A 25,917-nucleotide genomic window follows, 5' to 3' on the forward strand; every position below is an offset into this window, starting at 1 on the left:
TCAGCTAAGTCTCCTGGAGGAAGTGCTTGGTGACACTGGAAGCAATCCCTGCAGGGAGCTGGAATGGTGGGCAAATGCAGAAGTGCCATGTGCCATTGGAGTTAAGCAGGGCTAGGAGCACAAAGCTGGGGTAATCATGGTCATTGATGTTTGTTTTTAAAGTGGCTGGAGCTCTTCTGAAGATCAATGTAGCAGCTGCCTTTGATCTTTCTTTTGAGTGGCTGAGGGATCTTTTATTCTGCTGTGGGACTGCACTGGAGATGTAGCTTCTGGGTAGTAACATTTCAAATGGTAGATTTGGGTGGGGCATTTTGTGGCATTCCAAGTTTTGTGTCTTTGAGACCTTTGGTAATTGTTGTTAACCTGGTAATCGTTCTGGTGTTGTAAACTTGGGTGAGAGGACTTTTGGTTTTATGGTGAAATCTGATTTTGTACCTTGATTACCACACAAATTTCATAATGTTTCTGTTACTTGTCCAGTTATGCCAAACAGCTTCAGGTATTTATTACAAAGTATGGAAAAAGTTGGAAAAATGCTCCTCAGGAACATCCAGAGGTCTGTGCACACTGAAGACAGCAAATTTTAAATGAAATTAGGGAAGAATAGAAGAATGAATTTGATTGTTTATAAATACTTTCATTAACATGTCTTTCTTTCAATGGTTGTTGTTTTCAGTAACAGCTTTTTCAACAAACTCTTTTTCAATGAATACTTGTTTATCTTCTTTCATTATCCAAGGCTTCTGGTATCTATAGGCTGTGCACTTTTCCCATGTGGGAAAATACATTTTATTGTATTAAGTGTTAATGCTCAAACCTTTTCCATAACCATGGTTCAGTTTGTAGCTTTTGTTTTGTGTAAGAATAAAATGGATGTGTGTTTCAGTCATTTCCTGTTAAATCAGCAAGATATTTATCTTCTTGTGTCTTGGTAGAATAAATGTAAAATTAATGTGGTGCAGACACATATTCTTTGACTGAAGGACAATATATATGTATGCTTACCATCCTAACTTCTTCTGTTTCAATTTTTTAGGGAGAGCCTATAACTTTCTGTGAAAATAGTTTTGTGAAGCATCGTTCCAGTACAACTAAGCAGTTCCTGGAAGCAGCTGTTAATCTTCAACTGTTTAAACAGGTATGAGAGGGTAAATAGCTCATATTTAATGTTTTTTTATTAAAACATATCTGTGTTTAAATACATTTTCCTTTCTGTCAGCTTACAAAAGTCTGGGATGAAATGTAAATACAAGTACTTTGGGTACAGTCATCCCAGATTTGTTGTATTTTTGTATCTGCAGTTACAGTTCAATGGAGTGGTGGTGAAACTGAACAAAAAAATAACCCCAGGGTGCAGAGCCAGTGCAGCATCTCTTCAGAGCCAGTCAGCAGCCCAACTAAACAAGAAACATGAGGGATCTCCCAGCCTGATGGTTGAACTTCATTTTCAGCTCTCTTGGCTTATGCCCAAAGAGCCTAAACAGCAGAGTGCTTAACTTAAATTGGACTTCACTGGTGTTTATTTAAAAACTGGATTCATCCTGCAACTACAGTTTTCTTTGTTAGGCCTTTTGAAGTATGCACATAGAGAATGTCACAAACCTGAGCTGTAGGGGTGGCCTGAACAGTATTCTAGCTGATCTCTTAATGCAGAATCTGAATTAATAGAGGACAAATTGTTGAATGTCCAGCACAGCTCAGTTATAGTTTGATTGCAGTCTTTGAAATGGATTTTGTTCTTTGATTTTGTTCTGTAACTCTTCTCCCTCTTCATCAGTTGACCCCATTTCGTGAAATGGATGTTAAACTTAGCACTAGATTTTTAAGAAAATCAAGGAAAATATGAATGAAATCAGAAGAGTCATGAAAATATATATTTGTCTGCAACTGCCTGGAATGATTGATACACAAGAGTTCATGTTTAAATAATCAGGGGGACTTCTTTGAAGATATACAGCCATGATAGATTAAGGAAATTCATTATATGTGGAATCTTCTAATATTTGAAAAAACATTTGGCATTAATCAGAGTTTAGTGTCTAAAGTAAAGATTTGTGTGAGGATAGTATTTTATAGAAGGCCTGTGAAAATACGATCACAAAATTGGGCTCCTTTAATTTTACCATGGTTATATAAAATAAGCAATAAGAAATGTGAAACCTTTTGAAGTATGATTGATTGGATTGAAATGGGAAGAAGTATGATTGAAGATGGAAGTGTGGTTTACATTTTGCATATCTCCATGTGATAAGGTAGCATGAAATTTTCTTAATAAAAAGCTGCTTACAAGCAATGTTTCTACATTGCTGTCACACTGGTAGTACTGAAACAAAACCTTCAGCTGCCATGAAGTGGCTGACTCTGTACTTAGCCATTACATTTTAATGTGTTCAATTAAACAGAATCGGTTTACAATTTGTTTATAGCTTGTTTTAATTTTATTTCAATTGAAGGAAATAATAGAGGATTAGGAAATAGTAACAATTTTGATGATGTGTGTGGTTTAATAGTAGTGGTAGGGTTTTTTTCATTCCTCTGGTTCTTGTTGCAAAGGTTACTCCTACTTATTCAGTTAATCCTCAGCCCAGCTGCATCTTCTCCAGCTTTTCCCACTGACAAATGAGCTGTTTTCAAAGTTGTTTGTATTGAAAAAGACCAATCTGTATTTTATTCTGCTCTGAAAATCTTTTAAGCAGAAAATAGTTCTTAGGGGCGGCCTTAAACCGAGACCAAGCAGAAAATTGGTACTTTAAATTCACCTTTTTTTGCCATAATTCACAAGTGAGCTTTATTTGTGCTGTTCTGTGAAATCCCTTCTCTGTCCCTTGAATTAGGGTAGCATGGAAGGTAACTAATCTTTGTATCAAGCTGCAAACATAAGTAATTAATAATTGCATCTTACGTGTCAAATAGTTCTCAGGAGTGTCCAGGGAAAATATGAATTCATTCCTAGAAGTGAAGCCTAATGCCAGACTATCTCCCTAAATAGTGTACTTGTATTAGCAAGATAATCTGCAACATTTATTGGAATTTGTTCCTAACATGTTAGAAAGGGTTACTTAGAAAAATAAGTAATGAATGCAGGAATCATAAGCCTCTGAAAATTGTTAGTAATTCAGATATCATTGGCTGTCTTTATGAGCTGAACTCTCTTCCTCTGAGATATGAGCTTTTACTTTGTGGAAGTCAAATTTATGATGTTTTCTTTGTTTTTAAAAACCCTTTGGTTTTAATAACCCTTTGATTATTTTTGGATAAAATTACTTGGATAATTCTGAAGTAGATGTAGTCTCTATTTTGATTTTGGAGCTCAAAATCAATTGAAGATAATGTCTTTAGTCACCCTAAAATCCAAGGGTAACACTGGAATTGCTAGTTTTTCATTGAAGGAGGTAGTTACCCAAGGGCTCTTTGGATCTCAAAATGAATACATTTCTTGAAAGAGCATGCCCGTATTTTTCAGTCTGTGGGCTTGAAGAGTGTGGGCTTGAAAAATGGAAAGAGAAAACCCATAAATTTTATGTGTAATTCCACATGCTGTTCTATTAATGCAGCAGTTTAAGTGCAACCATTAACAGTAAATTACTCAAAAGTAATAACTACTACTAACACCGCTGCTAACACTTATCATTTCTTTTAAATAACGTCTCCAGTATCTTTTTGCCAACAGTTCTCTTTGTCAGTATTTACATTAAATGCTCAATTGGTGTGACCCTCTCAAATTCAGTGTCTCAGCCTTCTGTTGATAGGATTTTACCAGATGATGAGTATGTCCATAAATCTTGTGCTAGTTTATAGTATGGAATGAATTCATAACTTTTCCCCAAAGAGATAATGTGTTACAGTTCAAAGGAGGGGATGGCAGTGGAGGTTGTTGTTTTTGGTTGGTTTTTTTTTTCTCAGCAGTAGCTAAAGGTGCTCTTATCTCTTTTTCTTACTGTGAAATAATCCAGGAATCCCACAGTGGTCTGACCATGAACCAGCCTATTTGGAAAAAGGCCAACTTGGAGTAAAGTGAAAAAATAGGAAGGAATTTAGACAAGGAAGAGAGAAATATCTTCGTGCTTACCTTATTCTTGCTTCTGGAATTTTTGTACTCTGAGAAAGTTGTTTTTTCATGTCACTAGTCTATTCATTGGCAAGAATCAGATTGTCACTGACACTGTTTGGATAATCAGTCATGAAAAATGATACAGCCAAATAATTAATGCTGGTTCATTCCTATGTACTGTTTAGTACCAGTGAATAACTCATAATTCTTGCTAGAAGATGAACTGTGTGTAATTGGAAAATTGCTTTCTCACTTTATCTGTCAGACTTGAGTTAGCCTTTTCATAACAAAAAGGGAGGGGTTGCTTCTTGAAAGAATTTTAAATCTATAGGAATGTGTTTGTTCTACTTCCTTGAAGCCTGATAATTTTTGAAAATAACATATCATCCCTTCTGAGTGGTTTAATTGTTAATTTTCTCATTTTGACTTTTTCTGACACACTTGGATCATTTCAGTCTTTGTATATACACTTACCTGTAGCTGCAAATTCATGTGCTCATGCAGCTATAACCTCTGCATAAGGACAACTGTTGCAATTTGCATCTGTAGATGAACCTAAATAAGGGTTAGTGCTTAAAAAGACCCACGATTTCACAACAGGACATCAGGGAATGGCTGAGTGACCTTTATATAGTTATGATAACAAATCCAGCGTTTCTGTTAAGTAAGGAAATAAATTCTTTTCCTTCCATTAGAAAAATACAGAAAATATAAATATAAATAATTTTCTTGATCTTGATTACATTCCTACTATTCATGGTTACACCTGCTCTTGTAAGGCACATCTGAGAGCAGTGTATTATCCTTAAGACATACATGGTCTTGAACATACAGATTCCATTAAAATGGACACATTTAAAATTCTAACACTGTAAAACAATAGAAGAGACAACAAAGTGTGTGTGACCCTTCTTTTTCACCTCCAGTTCATTGATGGTCGGCTATCAAAATTAAACGCTGGAAGAGGATTCTCTGATGTTTTTGAAGAGGAAATCACAGCAGGAGGCTTTTGTGGAGGTACAGAATTAATTTGGGAGTACTCATTGACACTTCTTTGGGAACTGTTTGACATGATGTCCTCATGATGTCCTGTAAGTTTTAGAAGTCACTGATCTGAAATCTAAGTATCATTTTACAGGATTAAACAAACATATCTTCATTTAATACACTGGTGTAACTAGATTCATAATAATATGTGTCCCAGCAGTGATTTTTTAAAGGCTAAAATCTTTCCAATAATGAAGGAAAACAGTAGACCAGTAAAATAATACCTAGATTTCAATATAGGATGAGCTATCACTATAGTGTTTACATTTTTAACTGCATATTTATAGAATGTGATGCATTCTATGTAAACTGTATTTTCAAAGTCGTTTTGACATTTGTGCTGCTTAACTTCTAGATAATTGTTTTCCATAAGCACTTCATTTTCTTTTCACATCTACTTATTTCTGCAGTGTAGAAATCACGGTGGTGTCCTGAATGTTAAGAGAAATCTACTTTCTCCAACAAATGTGTTATTCTAAAATAAGGGAAAGCTTTTTTAAAATGTTTATATGTGATCTGAGAAGGGACATGGAAATTTATCTTCTTCATTAACAAAAATATTATTCCTCATGTTGTTTGCCTCTGTGTTCACTGACAATTGGTACAACACTTTTCACATCAGCTAACCCATGTGGAAGAGTGCTTCCTGAATCCAGTGCTGATTTTTACAGGATTGTGGAGTGGTTTCCTGTTAAACATTTAGGGACAGGTGTATTGTTATTTCAGGTATTGTCATGTTTTAAACCCAGCACCACACAGCTGCTCACTTTCCTGCAGCCAAAACCAGCCCAGGTGTAAGAGATGGTATCAAAAGATGGGATCAAAATGTGCACAAATGCTATTTTATGGTCAGTCTTGAAAGTTGTGGAGATGGAGATAAAGGAGATGGAGGTTATGTGATTTGAGCAACTCCACTGAGGTGCAGATGGCAGCTTTGGATGGGCTTCCTTTGCAAAACTGTCCTTGAATGGGACACATTGAGAAGAGGATTTGGCCCTCACAGAGAAACTATCTGCAGTGCTAGTGCTGCAGAGCCATCTGCACCTCCTAAAAAATAACTTCGCTGTACTCAAAGTGCATAATTTCTTTTGTTCAAGATTTTCACTGCCTTCTTCTGCTTTCTGTGTCTTGTGCTAGGATCTAGCACATAATCTGGGGTTTTGTTTCTTGATTAAATTGTGGCTAGTTATACAGAGATTTACTTCTTCCCTGCCTTTTTAGGGTAAGTTACACTGCTCTGTAAACAGATTGGAGACTTTGAGCATCCATTATTCAGATAGGTGATGTCAGTATTCAGAGCTCGTTTGCTGACTGCAGTTAGGGGTCAGGAGGCTGCAATAAAACTGCAGTAGAAGTTAGATAAGGCTTGTTTCTTGGCTGTGCTCTGGCAGGCTGTGAACTGTGTCTCACCTGGCTCTGCTCAGGAGGGAGCACTCGGCTCTGCTGGCAGCGCTGGGCTGCCCTGCACTGCCTGTGAGCTTTTCCAGTCACACAAGCTGATAGTGCCAGGCTGTGGACAAATTGCTTAGGGCACATACTCAGTATTTACATAACTGCTGTCTCATTATTGTTATGAAGTGCAGGGCTAACAATATGTGTGCAATTGAAGGTGACATTTTGTGATGCTAATGGGGTAGAACTATGATCTCTTTGTGGACTTAACTCCCGTCAACTTTAGCAGGAAGCCCAAGGTTTGAAAAATACAGGTGAAACCCAGATTTCAGAAAAGTCACAGAAAGTTAGTGTTAGCTCCAAGCTGTTAAAAGGACAGGTGAACACATTTGTAGTGTAGACAGTATAATTTAGAAACTACCGAATCAAATTCAAATGGAAAGTGTTTCTTTAAGTAATCTCTTTTTAAATTTGCATTTGTCCACCTATGCCACTTTGACTAAACCAGAAAATAAAATTAAATTGAAAATTGAATAATAAAACTTAAATTTCATTTTTGATTATTTTCTTTTTTTAAAAAAATGGTCAAAACTTACTTGTGTGCCTACATCTGAAAATAAATTTGTGAGACATTTTCATTACAGTTTGCACTTTCTAATTAAAATTTTATTTTCTCTTACATTTTATTCTATAGAAGTATTTGTTCTCAAGAGCTTTACGTAACTTTCAATACAAGAATATAGTGATGGATTGGTTTAGCACTCGGATTTCTTGTAGAATGTGTTAATTTTTAATCATATTAATTTTACTACAGCAGGTTTTCCTTTTTTATTCATGTAATGTCACTGGTGCTAATAGAAGTAAAACTGAAAAAAATAAAAACATTTGAAACTCCCTTGTAATGATAATTCATTTTAAGGGTTCAGTTTTTTATTTTTTGCTAGGGTTTCAGGAGGTTCAGCTCTAGCTGAGGGTTGCAATGTTAGCATGGCTGTCTGTAGATGAGTATTTATCTGTTTTCTTGATTGTCGTCCCTGAAGTCACTACATGAACATTAAACTTGGTCATTTGTTGTGATCCCATTTATTGTTTCTATTAATTGTTTAAGTCAGGCTGTGACAGAGAAAGCTCAGCTATGGAGTCACTGTTAAGGACGCCTCAAGGCAGGTGATACATGAACACTGTTGACAAGAATTGAAACTATAAAATACCATGTTAAAGAAAGCATTTATGGCTCATTCAATATCCTTAACACCCCAGCAGTGGTTAAATTTCACCTTATACATGTTATTTGTGTGCTTTCTTCCCTGACAGCTCTAGGGAGCCAAATCAAAGAATTGAAAAATGCTTGTTTCTGCTTTGGGGTGCTCTTTTCCTTTCTTAATGGAGATGGGATCATAATGGTTATGAGGGTGTCTCCTCTCTAAGGAAGCACTGCTTTCAGTTGTACTGTCATTCCTGAGAGTTTGACTGTCTCAAAATTGCTTGTAAAGTTGAGTGGAATGGGTGAAAGTACCTGATATGGGTCTAAAGAGTTCATGTTTCTTCATCTCATTTTGAAAATTGGGAATACCTTTTCCAATGATCCAGCTAGTTCTCAGAAATGTTCTAGGAGTGTATTTTGGCTCTCATTAGCCAGTGGAATAATTCTAGCCAGGCCTAGTTAATGGATTATTGTAACACTTGAGGAGTTTTGTGAGCTCCTGTTAAAAGTCTATAATGTTCTATCGGTATGGTCTTTTCAGCACGGTCAAACGCTGGAACTGGAGCGTTCTTGTCAAAGTGAATGTCTTGTATGGGGTCAGTAGCAGCTCACAGTGCTGGAGCATTTGAGTGACTGATGTACTCTAAAACTTTCTCAGGGATCATGGACCTAATCTTTGTTGTTCAGCTGAAGCACCTTTGGGAAGTATTATTGACTTCTTCATCAAGTAGAATTTAACGTGCTCCTTTGTGGCCAGTTTAGTCCTCCGTGGTCCTACAGAAGCCAGTAGCTCTCTCTTGCCTTTAGAGGTTTTTCTTTCTGAAAGAAAGCAGATACAGTTAATAATTTAAAAGGATTTTTTCTGCATGGGACTATACAGTTGTGTCATAAGCCTTAGACTTTTCTCTTGTTCTTTTCCTTTGGTATAGTACCTTCTGGAGTCCATGTCATTGCTGTGTTTGAAAGTTTGCCCAGAGGGATCATTATGCTTGAATGCAATTAATATATTATTCTTTCCTTTGAGTTAGTGTTTTAATTTTTATACTTTCTAGGAGTGTGTTACCTTATTGTAGTTATAATTTCTCTTTTACATCAATTGGAATTAAAACCTTTGTGTGGTGAAAACATAAGCCTTTACAAAGGAAAGAGAAAACAAGCAGTGAGAGATTCCTGGGTTTCTTTCTTCGTGTACACATTCTATTATCTTCACATTCCTTGTCTGTCTGGAAGGAATTAATTAAGTAATCCTCTAAGTGCATTTTTTATTCCAATAATGAAGAGGGTTGCAACATTTAAAATGTTGAATGTATGTTTGGTTGTGTTAATTTGACATTTCTCTTTCAGGAAATTCAAGATCTTATCAGCAGTGGATGCACACAGTGAAGGTATAAACTTGGTTAAGTAATTATACTGGCCACCTTGTCCTTTAGGTCTCCATCATTTTCCTTACCTCTGTGTAATGGTAAAAGTTTGTACATTTGTGAGAAAGATGTAAGTACATTCTATAAGAAATACTAAGTCTATAGTATATGCAAAACTTTTTGAAGCATTTTTTAAAAATTCCCGTACACAAAACAAATGTCAAAATGCATAAGGTTTTTATGTCTGAATAGTCCAAGATTTCACTGCTTTCTGTATCATGTTACATTCCATAACACTGAATTAGGTGTGACAATTTGATATGAAGCTTATCACTTCAAGTAAATAGCAATTTTGTTAATATGGATTTGTGCAATTTGGCTAGCAGAAGACCCTTGGTATAACCTTGTTATTCTGCAGCATTAGTAAAATATATTATTTTAGATTAAGAGAATTCTTGTGTGATTAAATGAGATAGTTCTTCTTGTCACGTCAAAGTATTTTTTAGTTGCATAATAAATATGATAGGAACACATGAAAAATAGCCTCACTTCTGAATTGATTTTGAAATGGTAACAGTGAATGAAGACCAAAGATCCATCATTCTGTTGGAGTGCCTTGATAAATGTGTCAGCTGTGGAATGACGTACTGTAACCCTTGTGTAGCTGCAGACAGCAGGTTGGGGAGGAAACACAGCTGTGCTTGCTCTTACCCATTTTCAAAGGAAGGTTGTTACTTCTCAGCACACTCTTTATTTTTCCTTGCTGTTGTCTTAAGGTTTGCCTTCTGTTAAAATGTTACTAAAATAGATTTTTTGTGTATTTCAGAAAGGCGGTGCACTGATCAACACAGCAATGACCAAAGCCACTCCGGCTGTGAAAACAGCATATAAATTTGTAAGAACATCTATTTCAAATAAATAATACATAAAAATACTGCAATTTCTGACAACCTCTCATTCTCCCTGCATACTGAAAAACCTAAGCTTTTTATAAATAAATTGCAAAAAAGTACTTCAGCCTGTAGAAAGTGTTTAGCTTAATTTGTTTTCTCATATAGCACTAGGATTTAGGGTTGATTCAGAGTCTTCTAGATAGCTTATACATAAAATAGACTTTATCAAAGCATCAGTGTGCTGGGTTTCTTTCAGTCCTAATACACACTAGAAGCTCATTTGAATATCATTTAGGTATTTGATACACAGCTGTAATTTCACTTTGGCAGTAAGTGCTGCACTATTGAGATGTGGTAAAGCATCAGTAATGTGTGCAGCAAATCATCTGCTCCTTTTTAAAAATCATAGTGGAATACCCATGTTTAACTGGGTTTAATGCTTATACTTTTCATCTTACAAGATCTTGTTTTTCAAAGGCTGCCTACCCCATGAAACATGTGAGATTATACTGTATTATGCAGTATGGTAAAACAGCAGTAGGAAAAAAGGAACTGAGAAGTATTTTAAAGTTGCTTTTATAATGTATGGGAAAAGATTTTTGGCTTCCTTTTTGCTTTTCCAAATGTTTCACTAGCTGGATGCATTATAAATAGTGCTGAATAAATCAGTAAATCAGTCTGTGCTAGAGTATTTTAAGTAAAGTTTTCAAACAGAATTTTTAATTTTATATCACTTGAAAAACACAGCAGTCATGGAGGGAAACAGGTAAATAAATTAAATATACTTCATATTCATGGACTCATTTATAATTTAAAAAATGGTTCATCTGCAAATTTCTCTTCTTCATTTGCACTATTTTAGACTGTGGTTCAACCTTCAATTTTGATAATTATGCCCTTGATAGTAAAGGTTCTTCAAAGTGAACTTTTGTTTATGCCAGGAAACTACAGTAAACTTCCGAGGATCTCTATGTATATGGTATCCATATTTCTACCCCATTTAATTTCTTACATTGTTGTCCTTTATGGAGCCTGCTACCAGAGGACTGAAGTACTCATTTCCTAATTGCCACATAACTGATGGGAGTTTTCAATAATGTCATTGGTAGCATCCCTCAGAGTTAGAACAAAGCACTCCAAAATTCCTCCAAATGCTGTGAGCAGGATCTGGAAAGTTTAAAGTGGCTTTCAGGTTAGCATCTGGTACATGGCACCCCATCGTGCTGTTACTGAGCTTATGGATGTATGGTTTAAGGATCAAAAAGACTCTATGGCCTCTTGATTCAAGAACTTTTTTTTTTTTTCTGAATTGCCACCACAGAAAAAATAGGTGGTTTTCAGATATTTATGCCTTTGAATATATTTTAAAAATATCTATTTTAAAGACAACCTTAAAGCTTCTGTCATTTTTTTCCATATTTGTGTAGGAAAGACAACTTTTTTTCTGTTAGGGTTTTGGGTGTTATACCCCATCCTTTATTTTGTTTCCTTCTCCACCCTTCCCTTTCTCTCTTTCTCTCTCTCTCTCTCTCGTTTTTTTTAGCCTAACAACATGGTATTCCATATTGATAATTTCTTTCTGTATTGAAGAATATTCTTGGCTGTTTTCTATGCAACAGTGATTCTTGTCTGCCTCTTTTAATGCATACAGAATTCCCCCCTAAATAGCAGCACTGTGCTGTTCAGCAACACTGGGCAAAATCTCCATCTGCATATGAAATCACTTCATTCTCTTAAGGTTGATGTTGCCCTGCAAGTTGCCAGACTGGAACACTGTAGCAGTCATCTTAAAAATCTTAACATTTTTTCAACATGCTTTATTGCTAAAATACCCTTTCAAATCTGGAGGAGCATTTCAAATAAAGGAGGGATGTATATGACCATTCTTAGCCTGTGCCTAGTAATAATTGGCAATGTATGTTTTCACAGCCATGGCGTGGATGTACTGAAAAAAAATCTTTAAATCTGTGGAGAAAGCACAAAAATAAAAAATACCGTGGAAGTCATGTTTGAAATTTGTGATAAAAGTTATTGCCCTTCTCTATATTACTAGGTGTTTAAAAAAAAGGCAAAATAAGTGTAGTATCATAAGGCATGTTCTGTGACTACAGCCAGTGTCTTGCAGAGCAATTTTAAGTCCTTTTATTTCTCCAGGCAAAAAACCAGGCGAGGCAAGGAATAAAAGAAGTGAAGAGTAAGTTAAAACACAAGGTATGTAGTAAACTTTATTTACTTTCTTACACTGCTTCCTGTATCAGTTTGAAGCTTATACTTTACAAATCACATGAGATTTGTGTTTTTAATGACTTTTGAAATATGCTTAGCCCTTTGTTCAACAATACATTTTTCATAACGAGCCCTCTGGCAACTATCTGTCATTCTATGCATCCTCTGAATAATCTCTTTATTGTTTGCATATTTTATCATAGAACAACAGAGGTCTTCAAAGATACATTAAGAGGATGTATGTTTTCATAAAGTTGATTGCTTTGATATCACAATCAAAGCCTTTGCTTCAAGCTGAGAATTTGAGAAGGGAGAGTCTTGCAGTACAGTGTATTTCAGGAGGTGCAGTTGTCCAGTTTTAGTTCCATAAGATACACGAACAATAGCAGGATTTCAAGATGAATGAATAGTTTCATTTTGCAAAAGCAACCTCACAAGCTATCCGAAAAGATGGTTTAGGCATTTTGCAGCTGCTTTTCCCATTTGGAATTTTGCTTCCATGTAAGATTTTTCTGTACAGAGAAGGAACCATTTTTTGGATACCTATTGTGCTATTTTAAGAAAAATTTCAGAAACATTTGAACAATTCAGCTTTTAAATGACCGTGTTGGTAATCCAGCATTTTGAAAAGCTAAATTTGGTTTTCTTACTACAGATGGTATTTTCATGACAGTAATAGATTGTGGCAAGATAATTTTGAATGCATTCTGCATGCATAATATGGAGAGTATGTTTGCAGATGATGATTATAAATAAAGGAATTTAAATCTGTTTTGTTGCATAGGAGAGTGAGGAAGAGTATGGAACTTGCAGTGCTGGTGCAGTACAGACTGTTCCTGTCTACACATCACATTATGACAAAAGAACAAGCTCAGAAAAACGAAGACTGGCACAGGTAAGACACCTGAAACTTCTGTTTGTATTCACATACATTTAGGGAAAAAAATTTACTGCTTACAGTAGTGTGTTTGTGAATCTGTTTCCAAGATGATTTTCCTGTCTGTGTTTGGATACTGTGATTAAAGGCTGTGCTTATAGAAATACTGCTGCACTGCTTGTGTGGAGAAAAAAATGCTATTTGTGTTTCATCCCTGTTGAGAGGGGAAGAACAGGAGATTTGTAAGTATAGATCTGAGATTTAATTCTTAAATACTGGTTTTGAGAAAGGCTTCTCACAAAAATATGTTCTGGTCTATTCATAGATCTGTATTAAGCTATCTCTTTTCTTTTAAGGCATATTAATTTTGTGTTTCTAATAAATTGTTTTGGCAGTTGTATGGCCTTTAACCTTGTTCAGATAGTTATGTTTCATTATTTTGTTAATAAGTCAGCTAGTTAATGCAGTGCCAATGTCTTGGCTTTTGTTCTCTAATCCTTTCTAGTCTAGATTTGAAGTAACAGGTGTGATGTCTCAACTTTGGCAAGTGTTCTAATGTTTTTGGATTCATTTTGACAGTTTTATTTCAAATATATCAACAAAGTAGTTTTTCTAACACCTTCCTTTCCTGCAAATATTTACCTGCATATATACATATTTTTAATGTATGGGTTTTTATTTTTGCATTATATTGTTTTTAATATATGTGGATTTTTAATGCCTGTATCTTCCTAATATGAGAATTAAGTATATAAAATCAGTCTAACTAATCCAACAACATTTACTTTTTGCTCTAGGTACTGCAATAATAAAAATCTTGGTTGTCTATTTAATCAATTTGATTTTAAATTAGTTTTTACCAGTAGTAAATATAAAGTTTTTGAAATACAACATAGAACTGATGCAGATGATTGCTAAATAAATGATGGTGAAATTGTACATTAGTATTAATTATTTTTAGTAAGATTATAAATAATACAAAGACTTTCTGCTTTGCTGATACGGTAGTGCTGCCTATTGTGATGTACAGGAGTCTAGGGATACAAAGGAATATAATTCACCTTGCTACAATTAAGGATTTCTTCTGAAGGTGTGTGTTCAAACAGAAAAATGGAACTTGTCTGTGTTTTTGCGTTTGTGCAGCTGTACAGTACCAAATCCTGTAATCAGAGCTGTTTGCACCAGTTGTCCTTTAGCTTTGCAAACAAGGCAGGAGTCAGATGTGTGCCTGGCTTTGTTTCCATGCATCCATGGACGTGTTATTGGATGTGTATGCACACAGACATGCATGTGTCTATGTGGGGTGTATTTACCAACAAAGCTGGGAGCTGAGAGCCTCACATTTTTCCCCTGCTCCAAACCAAAGGTGTCTTCTCCCCAGCTCTTGTCCCAAATGTCACATGAGCCCAGTGGGCAGGAAGGAGCAGCTCCAAGAACTCCTTCACCTCTCACTCATGCCATTCTCTTTTTCCTCCTCCCCAAGAGCAAACAAACCAAAGGATTTCTGAAAAACAAGTCTGCTGTTGCTACTCTTGTTTTTATTGTTGGTCTTGGTGTTTGAATAAGATAACATAAATTCTTTATTAATAAGTGGAGATTTTAAGGTATACATCCAAATAAAAATATAAATTGGTATTCACAATGCATGTGTATGAGACAGATCGTGTTTGATCTAGTACTGAATCTGCTGTTTAAAGGAAGTGAGATTCTGAGTGCTGTTGTTATCAGATTTAATCCTTTTTCTGGTAGTCTTTATCCTGCAAATGAGACTCTTCACCCAGATTTCTAAAATTATCTTCACCAGTGGCTGTATAAAGTTAGTGCTAATGTGGGGTTCAGGCAATTTGATACATATTTGAAATAATGACCAGACATTGATTAAGTTATTACATTGGTGTACTGCAACACCAAACTTAGATAAACAATGAACAAGAGAGAAGGATTGCTTTTAATCCAAAATATCCTGCCTCCAAAATAGAGGCACCTTTGCACTTTATTACTAACTCTTCCCTACTGAAACATTTAGAAAATTGTAAATACAAAGAATTTTGTGTAATATTTTGTCATATTAGAAGTATGCATTGAGGTTTTCCTTCTCCACTACTTGGAAACAGTTAAATACTAAGAGTTACCTGAGATGTTGTAAAGCATACTTTGAAAAGTTATGTAAGATACGAAAGTTTGCTTTTCTGAGAAAGATAATTTTAAAAATCGTTCATACAGGATTTAGGGATCTGAGAGGACGTTTTCTTTACAATAGGAAGTGAATCTCCTTTTACCCCAACAAACAGGAGTTTGTATATGGGTCTGCTAATTAGTATGGTTATTTCCTGTTTTGTTGATGAGGCTTTAATAAATGTCAAGGGTACAGCCATGAAGATCTCCCAATTAGGCTTTGCGTTTGTAAAACCCAACCCCTTTGCTTTTGTGTGAGGATGACAGTTCCAACTGCAGCCTCAGCCTAACAGGGCTCAAGGGAAAGGATACTTCTCTGGTTTTATTGAAAACACAGCCAATTTGGCCCAGGGAGAATACCAGCACTGGTCACAGTGCAGAGCCATTTTTAACAATGAATATTTACTAAGCTTTATCACTGCTGTCATAGTGGCTTTATTGTATTTTTTTTCTCTTCCAGATTGGCAATAGGCTTAAGAAAAATCAGCAGTAAATAAAAAAAAAAAAATTATAGCATCTAAAATAGCTGTCAAAACCTAACCAGAGGATAAATAATTAAATGCTTTATTGCAAACTGAAGCGCTTGGCTTGCCCTCCTATAATTTGCATGTTGAAAGTGTTTGCTAAAAGCAGGAGCTGAGGGGAGTGACTGGTACGTGCCCGCGTGTGCGCACAATGAATCTGTGCCCAGAGCAGCCGCTCCTCTCTGCAATATTCAGCTCAGCTCACTCCTGCTCAGGTTGGCTCTTCGGGGCTCTTCAGACATGTGTGAGCTTAGCTCTACTGCAAGTCAACATTAACAGATGGATTGCCCTAAGCAAGGGAAAACCACAACAACAAAATCCAGTGAAAGTGGAGGATTGAAGCGTTTTATTGTTAAGCCTTATTAAAACCTTGGCATGTGCACTGCTGTTAACTGTTTCATGCCTAGAGCTAATAATATGTCTCGGGTATATTTCATCTCTTACATTAATTAGGAATGTGGAAGATACAAGAAATCACCAGCTAAAATTTTTGAAATAAAAATTAATGCAAGCATGAGATTGCTTAGGCTCTCTTTGCAGTATCTTGTGACTGATACTGCTGAGTTCCTTTAACTATTGATGAGCAAGGTACAGCAGGGCATGCTTTAGACTATGGAGCATTCCGTTTTTGCATAATGTGTTTTAATTCTGTGCCTTTATATGCTCAGGTAATGCAGATCTCTGGGTACACAGGGACCTAAATGCAGTAGGAGCTCTGTAAAATTGTTTCCAATTAATGTATAATTAAAAAGAGAGCATGTTTATTATGATCCTGGTTAGAATGCCAGGAAGATCCATTTGATTTCATGAATATGATCTTTGTAATTTTCCTGTTATATCAGGTGTTGGGGCAGCTTATTGAAAATGGACCATGTCAGGATATCAACAGTCATAATGTATTTTATGGCAAATAAAACACTAGAAGATTAGCAGAATACCAAATAAGAACTAGAAGTTCCCTTTGCGGTTAGTAACTTAGCAATGCCCCTTGTCTCTCAGAAAATGTATATTCTACCTGTACCTTTAGGCACTTAGCAGTTAGTAACTTAGCAATGCCCCTTGTCTCTCAGAAAATGTATATTCTACCTGTACCTTTAGGCACCTACTACTTTCCATCTGTAATGGACATAGGCATGTGGATTTTAAGTGTGGATTTACCAATCACTGTGTCTCAGCACTGCTTTAAATGTTGCTATATTGAAGATACCAAGTGAACTACTCACCATGACTTTGCAGAATCCAAATACAGCATCTAAGAAGGTTTTTAAAACACTTTTAATGAAAATCAAGTTAGACTAAACTTTTTTCTTGGTGTTCTCAAACAGAAGAGAGGGTTTTTTCTTTCTTTTTTTTAAGCCTATTGCAAATGGAGCTTTTTGACTTTTATTGAAGCATGTCCTAGAGACTATACAATATATAATTCAGCTTGCAGTAGGTGTGCTTGGCATCTGTTCAACAAAGACAGCAAGTGTCAGGAGGAAGATGTGTTCAGAATAACCTTACCTTCAGGAGTGCCCCATTTATCAATATCCCTACAATGGCCAGTAAAATAAATGACATAATCATTAGGTACAAAGGACTTCTAGTAACTGATTACCCTCCTAACCTGAAAAACGTGGTGAGAGTGGGCTATTCTGAAGACTTCTTTTTTCCCAAGAAAATAAGAAAGGAGATTGTGATAATGCCGTGATAATGCAGTACTAAATATATATATTCTGTATGAGGTGACTGAATATCTTTTAGAAAAAATTTCCACAGTCAGCCCCACAGTGATTTAAGAAAGATTAATCTGATTAAGCATATTTACCTGGATTTGTAGTCAGACAATGTGCTTGAGATCACATCTATGCCTACCAACCACATACAGCAGTGCTTCTGTTGCTGGAGGTTTCTTCTACCCTCATTGACTGAAATATTATAAATTGAAAGATGTCATAAACAGAATGAGCTAGTTTTTAATGCAAATCATGTTTTGCTTCTGCAAAATACAGTTTTGAAGTAAGCATTGGTTGGTCAGTAAATTCTGTTTCTTTAGCTAATGTGGTGTAATGTGAAAATATCGTAGATATCATTAGCTTCCTTTAATTTTGAGAAAAATCTTTTGTCTTGTTGTGTCAAGTACAATCTCTTCATTCTGCAAAACAGTCAGATTTCCTTTTAATTAAAAATGAAAAAGCTAGGCAGCCAAAATTCAAATTGCAGATTACGAGAGTGCCCTCTCGTGGCTTCGGTTCCTTTCCAAAGTGGCAGAGCACAGGGGGATGCTCTGCCTGTGCAAGCCTTGCCTGGTACAACAAACACCTTTATTTGTGTGAAGTGAAATTTGCCCTGGATTTTGTGAAAATTAAGCATTTAGATGCTTTCATGTGTCATGCATGATACTATTTTCAGGAATAGGGAATAGAAGCTCCCAAATAGAGGCATAATAACAAAATATCCTGAAACCCTACCCTGCTTCCCACTAAACAGTGACAGTGACTGTCCTCGGGAGAGTTGTGCTGTTTGTTCTGCACCCAGAAACCGGTGTCAGCTTTGTGGCTGCCTGTCTTGGAGTTTTGCTGTAAAAATCACTTGAGAAATCTCCTCACTAATTACCACGGTTCAAATTTAGTTTAAAAAAAAAATAGATGGTGTAATGGTCAGGAAGTTGCTCTGGAATTCTTTGTTACCCTGTAGGATGCTTGGTTTTTCAGGGCAAAGTCATCAGCATACCTACCTCTGATCTATCTTACTGAAAGAAAAATTTATACAAGCAAAGAGTTTGCAGATGCTTTTCCTGGCTATTGTAGCCCCCCACCCCCTTTAAGTTTTTTAATAAAGAGAAATGCAGCTTTTCAGAGGGTCTTTCTTGTGCAAACAAATGAACCATACTGGTGTGTCTAGCACTGCTTCCTTTTTCTGAAGGAGCTCGGAGAAAAACGCTGTCTACCAAAGCATCTTCAAACTGGGTGAACCTTTCTGTCCTTAGTATTTAATTGGAAGAGCCAGATTAATTTTTTAATCAGGAGAATTTATTGGCATCTTAATGTAGCAGCAGTATCTTTTACTTTCTTTTGCTGTTTATCTTCTGTCTTGCAAAAGTCATGGTTTTGCTGCACTAAATCAGGGAGCCAGGAGAGCCATCAGAAAACAGTTGGAACCTGCATCCCCACTTTCATGTTGCTTTTGCTTTCTGCTTGAAGGTTTGAAGAGCACCACTTTACATCTGTAACTTCAGGTCTAGTACTCTATGTTCCCTAATATTTTCTTCCTATCTATATCCCTGTACCTAAGAATGAAAAAGAAAAAAAGAATAAAGAAATTCAGTTAAAGAAAAAAGTTTTTCTGGAGGCAAAAGGAGGGAGAAATAGAAGAAACAGGAAAACCCTTTCCTGCAGGGATCTCAGCATCTCTGAATGTGAGAGTCCAGATTCAGGCTGTCTAATTTTAGATACCTCTGAAATGCTGAAGTTAGCAGCAGTGCTGCCTTAGGCTCTTTCTGCAGTAAGTGGAGAGAGGGGCATGGCTGAAGGGCAGCTCAGCCCACCTGGAATCTCAGTTGCATCCCTACGCCTCTGTCTTGCTGCTAATTGTCTATTTTGGGCCCTATAATAGCTGAAATTAGTAACATCCAGTTCTAAAGTGCCAGCCAAATTCCACAGCATCTTGCAGAGAAAGACCTTTTTTGTTAAGCAGAAGACTCCTACTGGTGTCAAACAGGAGGTGGGACTCCTCCTTGGTAATTCTTCTGTTTGGAATCCCTAAACAATGTAGAAATGTGCTTGGAGTCAGTATTTCTAAAGCACAGTCTTTTTTTCCTTGCAAGTGTGATTAGTCTGTTTGCAGGCTTCATATGGAACTTTCCCCAAACAGGATTTTCCACAGTCCATGTCTGATGGACAGGGTTTGGTGCTGCTGAAGTCTGGAGGTGGAGGATGTTTACGTTTGCAATTACATCCATATTTTGTACATTTTAAATTACGTATTTTTGATAAGTTTTCTTCTGAGAAAGTCACACATGATCAGCAAATGGTGCTCTCAGCAGTGATGGTACCATGACATAGTTCTGCTGATGTAAGGGTATCATGCACATTTTACCCAAAAGATCAATTTAGCCAGTAGTCTCTTTTGTCTGCTTAGGAATTGTATCAAATAGATAGCACGTTCCAGCCAAATAAACTGGATTTACAGCTCTGCTGGTTCACTGAAGTCCCACACTGTGCACCTGAGCTGCTTCCAGGTCTCTTGACTTTCTTGTTACCTCAAGTCCATGTTCCCTTTTCTGGTTTTGTTCATATAAACATTTGTGTGGCTTTGGACACTGAGTTTTTCTTTTCTGACACACATTCTCCTTTCCCTTCCTGCTCTTGGGTCCGCTGTGACCCCTCAGCCCTCCATTCTATCAGTTTCCTTCCATCTAATCACTGTACATTGGGACATTAATAACCATCAGAAAAGGGAAAATAAATGATATATTTCTCTGTTTTTGTAACTGCAAATTCTGCCTGGTGAATCTGGTTCTTAAAATCATGCACAAAAAATGAGCTGCTGGCTTTAGTTGTTGCAAATGGCACTGCAAATCTCCACGTCCTATTTTAAAAGACTAACACTTGTGCTTGTTGCCAATTAAAGTGAAGCCAGACTGCCTTTGGATGGTGCACTCCTTGCAGCTAGGATGGTGTGTGGCACAGTGCCACGGTGCATCATCACTTCAAACGGGATGCTGTGCTAAGAATAGCCCCGGTGCCATTGAGGAAAGCGGGCTCTGCCTGCTGGGAGGTGCTGCCTCACTCTGGGCAGTGGGGCACCTCAGGCTGATTCGGGGGGCTCAGGCTTCCTGAAGAAAAAAGGGTCTGTGATTCCTCTGGGAAAGTGGAAGGCTGCTTGTTTTGGACCAAAATGTAACTATTTTTGAAGAAATATTTGCAGAAGGATGATTAGTTGTTAAAAAGGAAAAGCAGCATTACACAATTCTCAAATGATACCTGTGTTCAGGAGTTTAGCATGCATAAGGGAGGTGGCACCTTGTTCATTTTTTACCACAGTAATTCAGAACAAAAGTAATTACATGTGCTATCCTTGACTAAGTATCTCAACAAATTAATCACCCTTACTTATAATAAATCCTACCTCAGCATAGGTATTAGGGTCTCCTGTAGCTTTCCAATAGGCACTGGAGATCTCTGTGGCATTAAAGTGTACCTGGCATTTCAAAGCACTGTGCCTCTACACATATTTCTGGTAATATCTCTTTAATTTATATCCAGGACAGTTTTCTGATGTCAGAGCAGTCTTGATTAGAATCTGTACTTATTTTCTGTCTCTGCTTTCCTCCTTCTTTCATCAATCTCTGCTCTTGGGGAGTGTAATGAGGAGTACCTTCCTGTGAGTCATGGAAGGTGACAGGTTGTGCTTTACTGGAAAGTCTCATTGAGACATCTTTTGCTTCCCTACTGCATGGAGCCACAATTATGTCTGTGACTTGGTTGTAGAGGAGGATGAGTAAAGTAAAATACTGAATCATAAATAACAGTGGGCTTGTATTTATTTTGCTTTCTCATACTGAATGAATAATCTCTAAATTTTTAAGAAATTTTTAAGATTTAAACAATGATATATATTTTTCTTTTTTTGAAACTTTATATGTGTTGATGTATTGAGTAGCCAGTGAATGTGAAATTATATTTGTGCTGCCATTTATCAAAAGATTATTTGTTTTTCACTTTGAGTGTAATTAATAGCAGCAGCCTTGTTAAACTTCCTGCCTTCGTATCAATCAATAAGCACTCATTACCAAAAGCTGGACATCTGAAAGGTCTAGCATTATATAAAAAGCTGACATTTCCAAGATTGACTTTCATGCCCAATCAAGAATATAACTGTCTTACATTTAACTCCTTTAGCATTCACGTATTTTGGCATTTTTATTCCATCGTAGTACATTTTGTGAGGCTACCAGCAAGCAGAAGAGAGCAGTTTAAGGACTGACTCTCCCTTTATTTGAGTCTACTGTGTTTATACTGTCAGCTCCTTTTCCTTATTTCAGTGATCAGCATTGGTTCAGGCTGCAGACTACTTGCAGAAGGAGATTTTGAAGCAGGGCAGCAACCAGAGAGGATGGGTATGGTAAAGACAAAAAGAATATGTAGCCTCACACCAGGTTATGGACAGCATGAGCTTGTGTTTAAGTGTGCTCAGCTCTTACATTCCGAGCAAAATGAGAGATGAGAGATGCCATGTGCAAGAAGGTGAGAGAAATTTGAAACAGCAAAAGCTGAATCCTTGTCCTTGTTATGATATAAAGAAAATACATTAAGTAATAGATTTAATATCTAAGCAGAACTGTTTGGAAGAAGCAAAACAACCAGGTACTTTAAAGAAGTTTGTTCCTTTATTTTATAGAAAAAAACATGACAGCAGTCTATTAAGACTTTATAAAGTTCTGGTGCAGCAAGAAAGGACTGTTGGTATATCATTTCTTGTGGTAATAAATTTAAATGGTCTGGTTATTATTAGGATGCTAATCAGGAAGGAAGCAGAAGTCTGTCCTTTTTTCATAAAGGGGTATAAAAAAGGTTACACACTTCAAAATGCAGAAAAGACAGAAATTAAAAGCTTAAATAACTGCAAACAGCAGGGTACGTCAGTAATGGAAGGACTTCTTAAATGACTCTGACAGTTTTTGCAGGTGCACGTACTCTGTCACTTTGCCTAGTGGAGCACTGAAAAAGTTTTATGGCTCTCCTTTTGAAATTTATTAAGGGTTTCTTTCTTTCTTTTTCTTTCTTTGCAAAGTAGTCTGGACATACCCCTCCCTTGCAGTCGTTTTTATTACAGCTCCTAAAGGAAAGTCACCTATTCAAAAACATGTGTTGCTTGTTGTCTCCGTGGTTAGCTCACAGGGCTGTAAATGCTGGAGAAGGTCATTATTTACAGCCAGATATTTTCCTTCCCTTCCCCCATATCTTTTTCTTTGTATGTAAATCCTATTTTATTTAGTTTAGTTGTTGTAAGTCTCCCTGTATAATTTTATAATATACCCCTAATCATTTAAATTGGTAACAAAAACGTTTTTTCAAAGAGTTTGACCATCAGGAGCTAGGAGTTCTTGTTTTGAAGGGAGGTTTTAGGTTTATCAACTTGTCTGTTACATTCCTTTATATGATTATTTGTGCTTTCACTAACTGTTCGTAGATGTTCTGTGATGATCAATGTCTGTGATGTTTGCTGATTCTACTAAATTTTATTCAGCTCCTGTTTCTCAAATACCTTTTTTCCCCTTTTTTTCTTGAACCTTGAATCTGTCCTCTTTGAAATATTATTGTTTCAACAAATCGGCCAGTGTTATCTTGTAGAATTTTATTCACTGACAGAGCTAATTCCTCTACAGATGAACAAGTGTCAGTTTCCATTTTGTTTTCTGCAACTTCTCAACATTTTAAAGAACTTTCTTCCCTGCAAAATCTCATATTTATGTTAGTAGGAGTAAATGTGATGGCAGCATCTAATTTTGATGCAAATTCAAAGAAAATAAGAGAGGCAGAGAGGATTTTGCCCTCCAGGAGCCAGTTCCAGGTTAAAGTTCGAATTACTGAATGAATGTCATGTCAGAATTTTCTTGGGGGGGGGTGGGGAGTTACAGAGAGCATCCTAGTATTTGTAGAACACTGACAAAATCTGTAATAGGTAACACACTGAAATCCTCACAGTACAGGATTGTCAAGCTCCTTGTAGTCTGAAATTAAGGCCATATTTCTTCCCCATCAGGGACTTGTTGCAGGTTTAGGCATTTGGTGAACTGCATGATGAGATGTGGGCAGTAGCACTTCTTACTTGTGTATGATTTTCCTCAAAGTTAGCTAACACTGTTTTCCCTCTGACAAATTCCATCCATGTGTCTATAAAGTAATAGTGGCTATCCAGGGTTCACAATCTCATCAGTGCATTGATTGCCAGTATAATTAAACTTCTTATATGAAAAGTTTTTGATACAGAACAAGGATAAGAGATGTATAGTTCTGAAGACAGTCATTTGCGAAGTACAAGTGACTAGAATTCCTGATTTAAGTGTTCTGGTCAGCACAGAGACTTTTTTCCAATTATTGTGGAATTCTTTAGGCTGTTTTTGTTTGCTGAATAATAATGTGATGTAATAGGTGAGTAATCTGTACAGAAATGTGTGAATTTACAGCACACCAGCTCCTCCATGCAAAGTCCTCTTGGGTTGCTCTGAGGTTGCACTGTGTTGGAATTAATTGTAATCCACAGTAAATTATCCTGCATTCTTAGTGCAAAGTTTCTGATCTGGATATTAATTACTGTGCAGTCCTGCACAGCACCATAACATAAACATAGCTGTGTAAAGAGACTCCCAACTTCTTTTGTATTTACTACTTCAGAAATTAATTTTTCTTCATACTCAATAGACCACGTGAACCAAAGCTTGGCAAATATTGCTACCAGAAAGTATTAAACCCCAGTGCTTTTTGTGATGTGCTTTCAAGAAAGGGTAGCTGGTAGACTTGAGTGATGCTTTTCCTCCAGTATCCAGTCTTCTGCTAATCAATGCATTGCATAAATAATAAGGCACTCCAGGCTTTGCATAAATAAGGAGGCCCTCCACAGGCCATGAAGAGAAATGGTTCTCTTTAATTGGTGATGCTTGAGGACTTGGAACAACCTTTACAAGACTTGATCAATATGTGGTTTTCCTCATCAAGTGCTCAGAAGCCTTAATGAGTAAAGTGGCAGCTGGTCCCCAACTAAGTAATGCTCAAATAGAAAAAAAATAAACAAACTTATAATGTTAATTGTCCTTCCTCCAGACTCGTTTCAACCAGCGCCTCAGTAACCAGGATATTGCCTTGGATGAAGATGATGATGATGAAATTGAGAGAACAAGCAAGTAAGAAGCCTGTTTGGATGTGTTATGTATGTACAGGAGAGAGGGTAACTAGTGTTATTCAGCAAAGTGGAGTTCAAGTGACACATTTTTCTCATGTCCAGGCTGCTAGCTCAATTCTTGATTTAGATGATGTCAAGTAGGTTAGGATTTATATCTGCTTTAAAAAAGGGACAGGCTATTATATCTTTTCTTTTATTATTTGTAGTGTCCAGAAAAGCTTGATATAATCCTTAGTCTTCACAGCCTCCATATAAAAGGGCTACATACACAAAGAAACAGTGAAATATTTGTCAACATGGTGGGCAGTGACCTCAGCTAACCTATTCTTTAAGGCTGGTGTTGTGGCCATGACAATGGGACATTTTTTGAAGGGTCTGAAAGACAAATAATGCCTTGGCAGTTTTATATTGAGGTTTTCCTATGTGAGAACTAAAGGAAAACTGTAAGTTGAGGCTTAAGCTGCATTGAGGCATTTTCTGAATTCAGGAGTCGATTCTTGATAATGAACATCTGGATATAAACCAGAAAGGACATTGAAAGCAAAATCAAGCAGCTTAAGCTGTGATATAGTAGAGAAGAGGGAGCTAGTGAAGTGTTAAAAGGTTATAATGAAAATATGGAAAGGATGAGCCATGGAAAACAACCTTTGTAGCAGTATTGATAGACAGAGGTAGAAAAAGAATGGGGATCTGAGCTATGGGTATTGCAATGAACAAGAGAGGAAATAAGAGACAAAAGCACCAGTTCTCCTTGCAGTACTTCAGTAAATCTGCCCATGTGATGGAGGAGGAGTTGTAGTAGGAGAGTCCTGCCACTAGAACAAAGTATTTGGCTAGGCCAGGAGGCAGCTAATGGTAACTGCATCTCCATCAACACTGTATCTGTGTTCAGAAACATTCTTGAGTAGAAAGATATTCCAGGTTTATTTTCCTGTTCAAAGGTTTTGAAATGCATTCTCCTATGTCCTTTTAGAAGTGGCTATAATAAAATGGGTTTTATGTTCTTATCTGATGGAAAAGTTTTGTTTTCAGGTTGTCATCAGAAGACAGTGAAGAAGCTTCTGCCTACTTTTATGATAGTGATGGTTCTGGTGAAACTGGAATAATTCAGAATCAAGGAGAAATGGACTTGCTTGGAGAGATTCTGGACACGCTGAGTACACACAGTTCAGATCAAGGAAAACTCTCAGGAGCAAAGAGCCTGGATTTCTTTAGATCAATGGATGACATTGATTACAAGACGGCGGTTAGTCTCCTGCTTTCATTTGAAAACCAACCCAAGTC

The 25,917-nt window shown here is 36.7% G+C and overlaps 1 protein-coding gene across 2 annotated transcripts in view; it reads left to right on the forward strand.

The window, feature by feature from the left end:
- DENND1B (DENN domain containing 1B) overlaps positions 1 to 25,917 on the forward strand; it is a 149,898-nt gene that overhangs the window by 115,420 nt on the left and 8,561 nt on the right. For both annotated transcript variants that reach the window (XM_014885761.2, XM_014885770.2), the window contains 8 exons: positions 1,037 to 1,138; positions 4,978 to 5,068; positions 9,039 to 9,079; positions 9,882 to 9,950; positions 12,103 to 12,159; positions 12,959 to 13,069; positions 24,555 to 24,634; positions 25,666 to 25,879. In XM_014885761.2, coding sequence (XP_014741247.2) covers positions 1,037 to 1,138; positions 4,978 to 5,068; positions 9,039 to 9,079; positions 9,882 to 9,950; positions 12,103 to 12,159; positions 12,959 to 13,069; positions 24,555 to 24,634; positions 25,666 to 25,879 — 765 coding nt within the window. The remainder of the gene's footprint in view (positions 1 to 1,036; positions 1,139 to 4,977; positions 5,069 to 9,038; positions 9,080 to 9,881; positions 9,951 to 12,102; positions 12,160 to 12,958; positions 13,070 to 24,554; positions 24,635 to 25,665; positions 25,880 to 25,917) is intronic.

Source organism: Sturnus vulgaris, chromosome 9, assembly GCF_052056855.1.
Source record: "Sturnus vulgaris isolate bStuVul1 chromosome 9, bStuVul1.hap1, whole genome shotgun sequence".
NCBI classification, from domain to species: Eukaryota; Metazoa; Chordata; class Aves; order Passeriformes; family Sturnidae; genus Sturnus; species Sturnus vulgaris.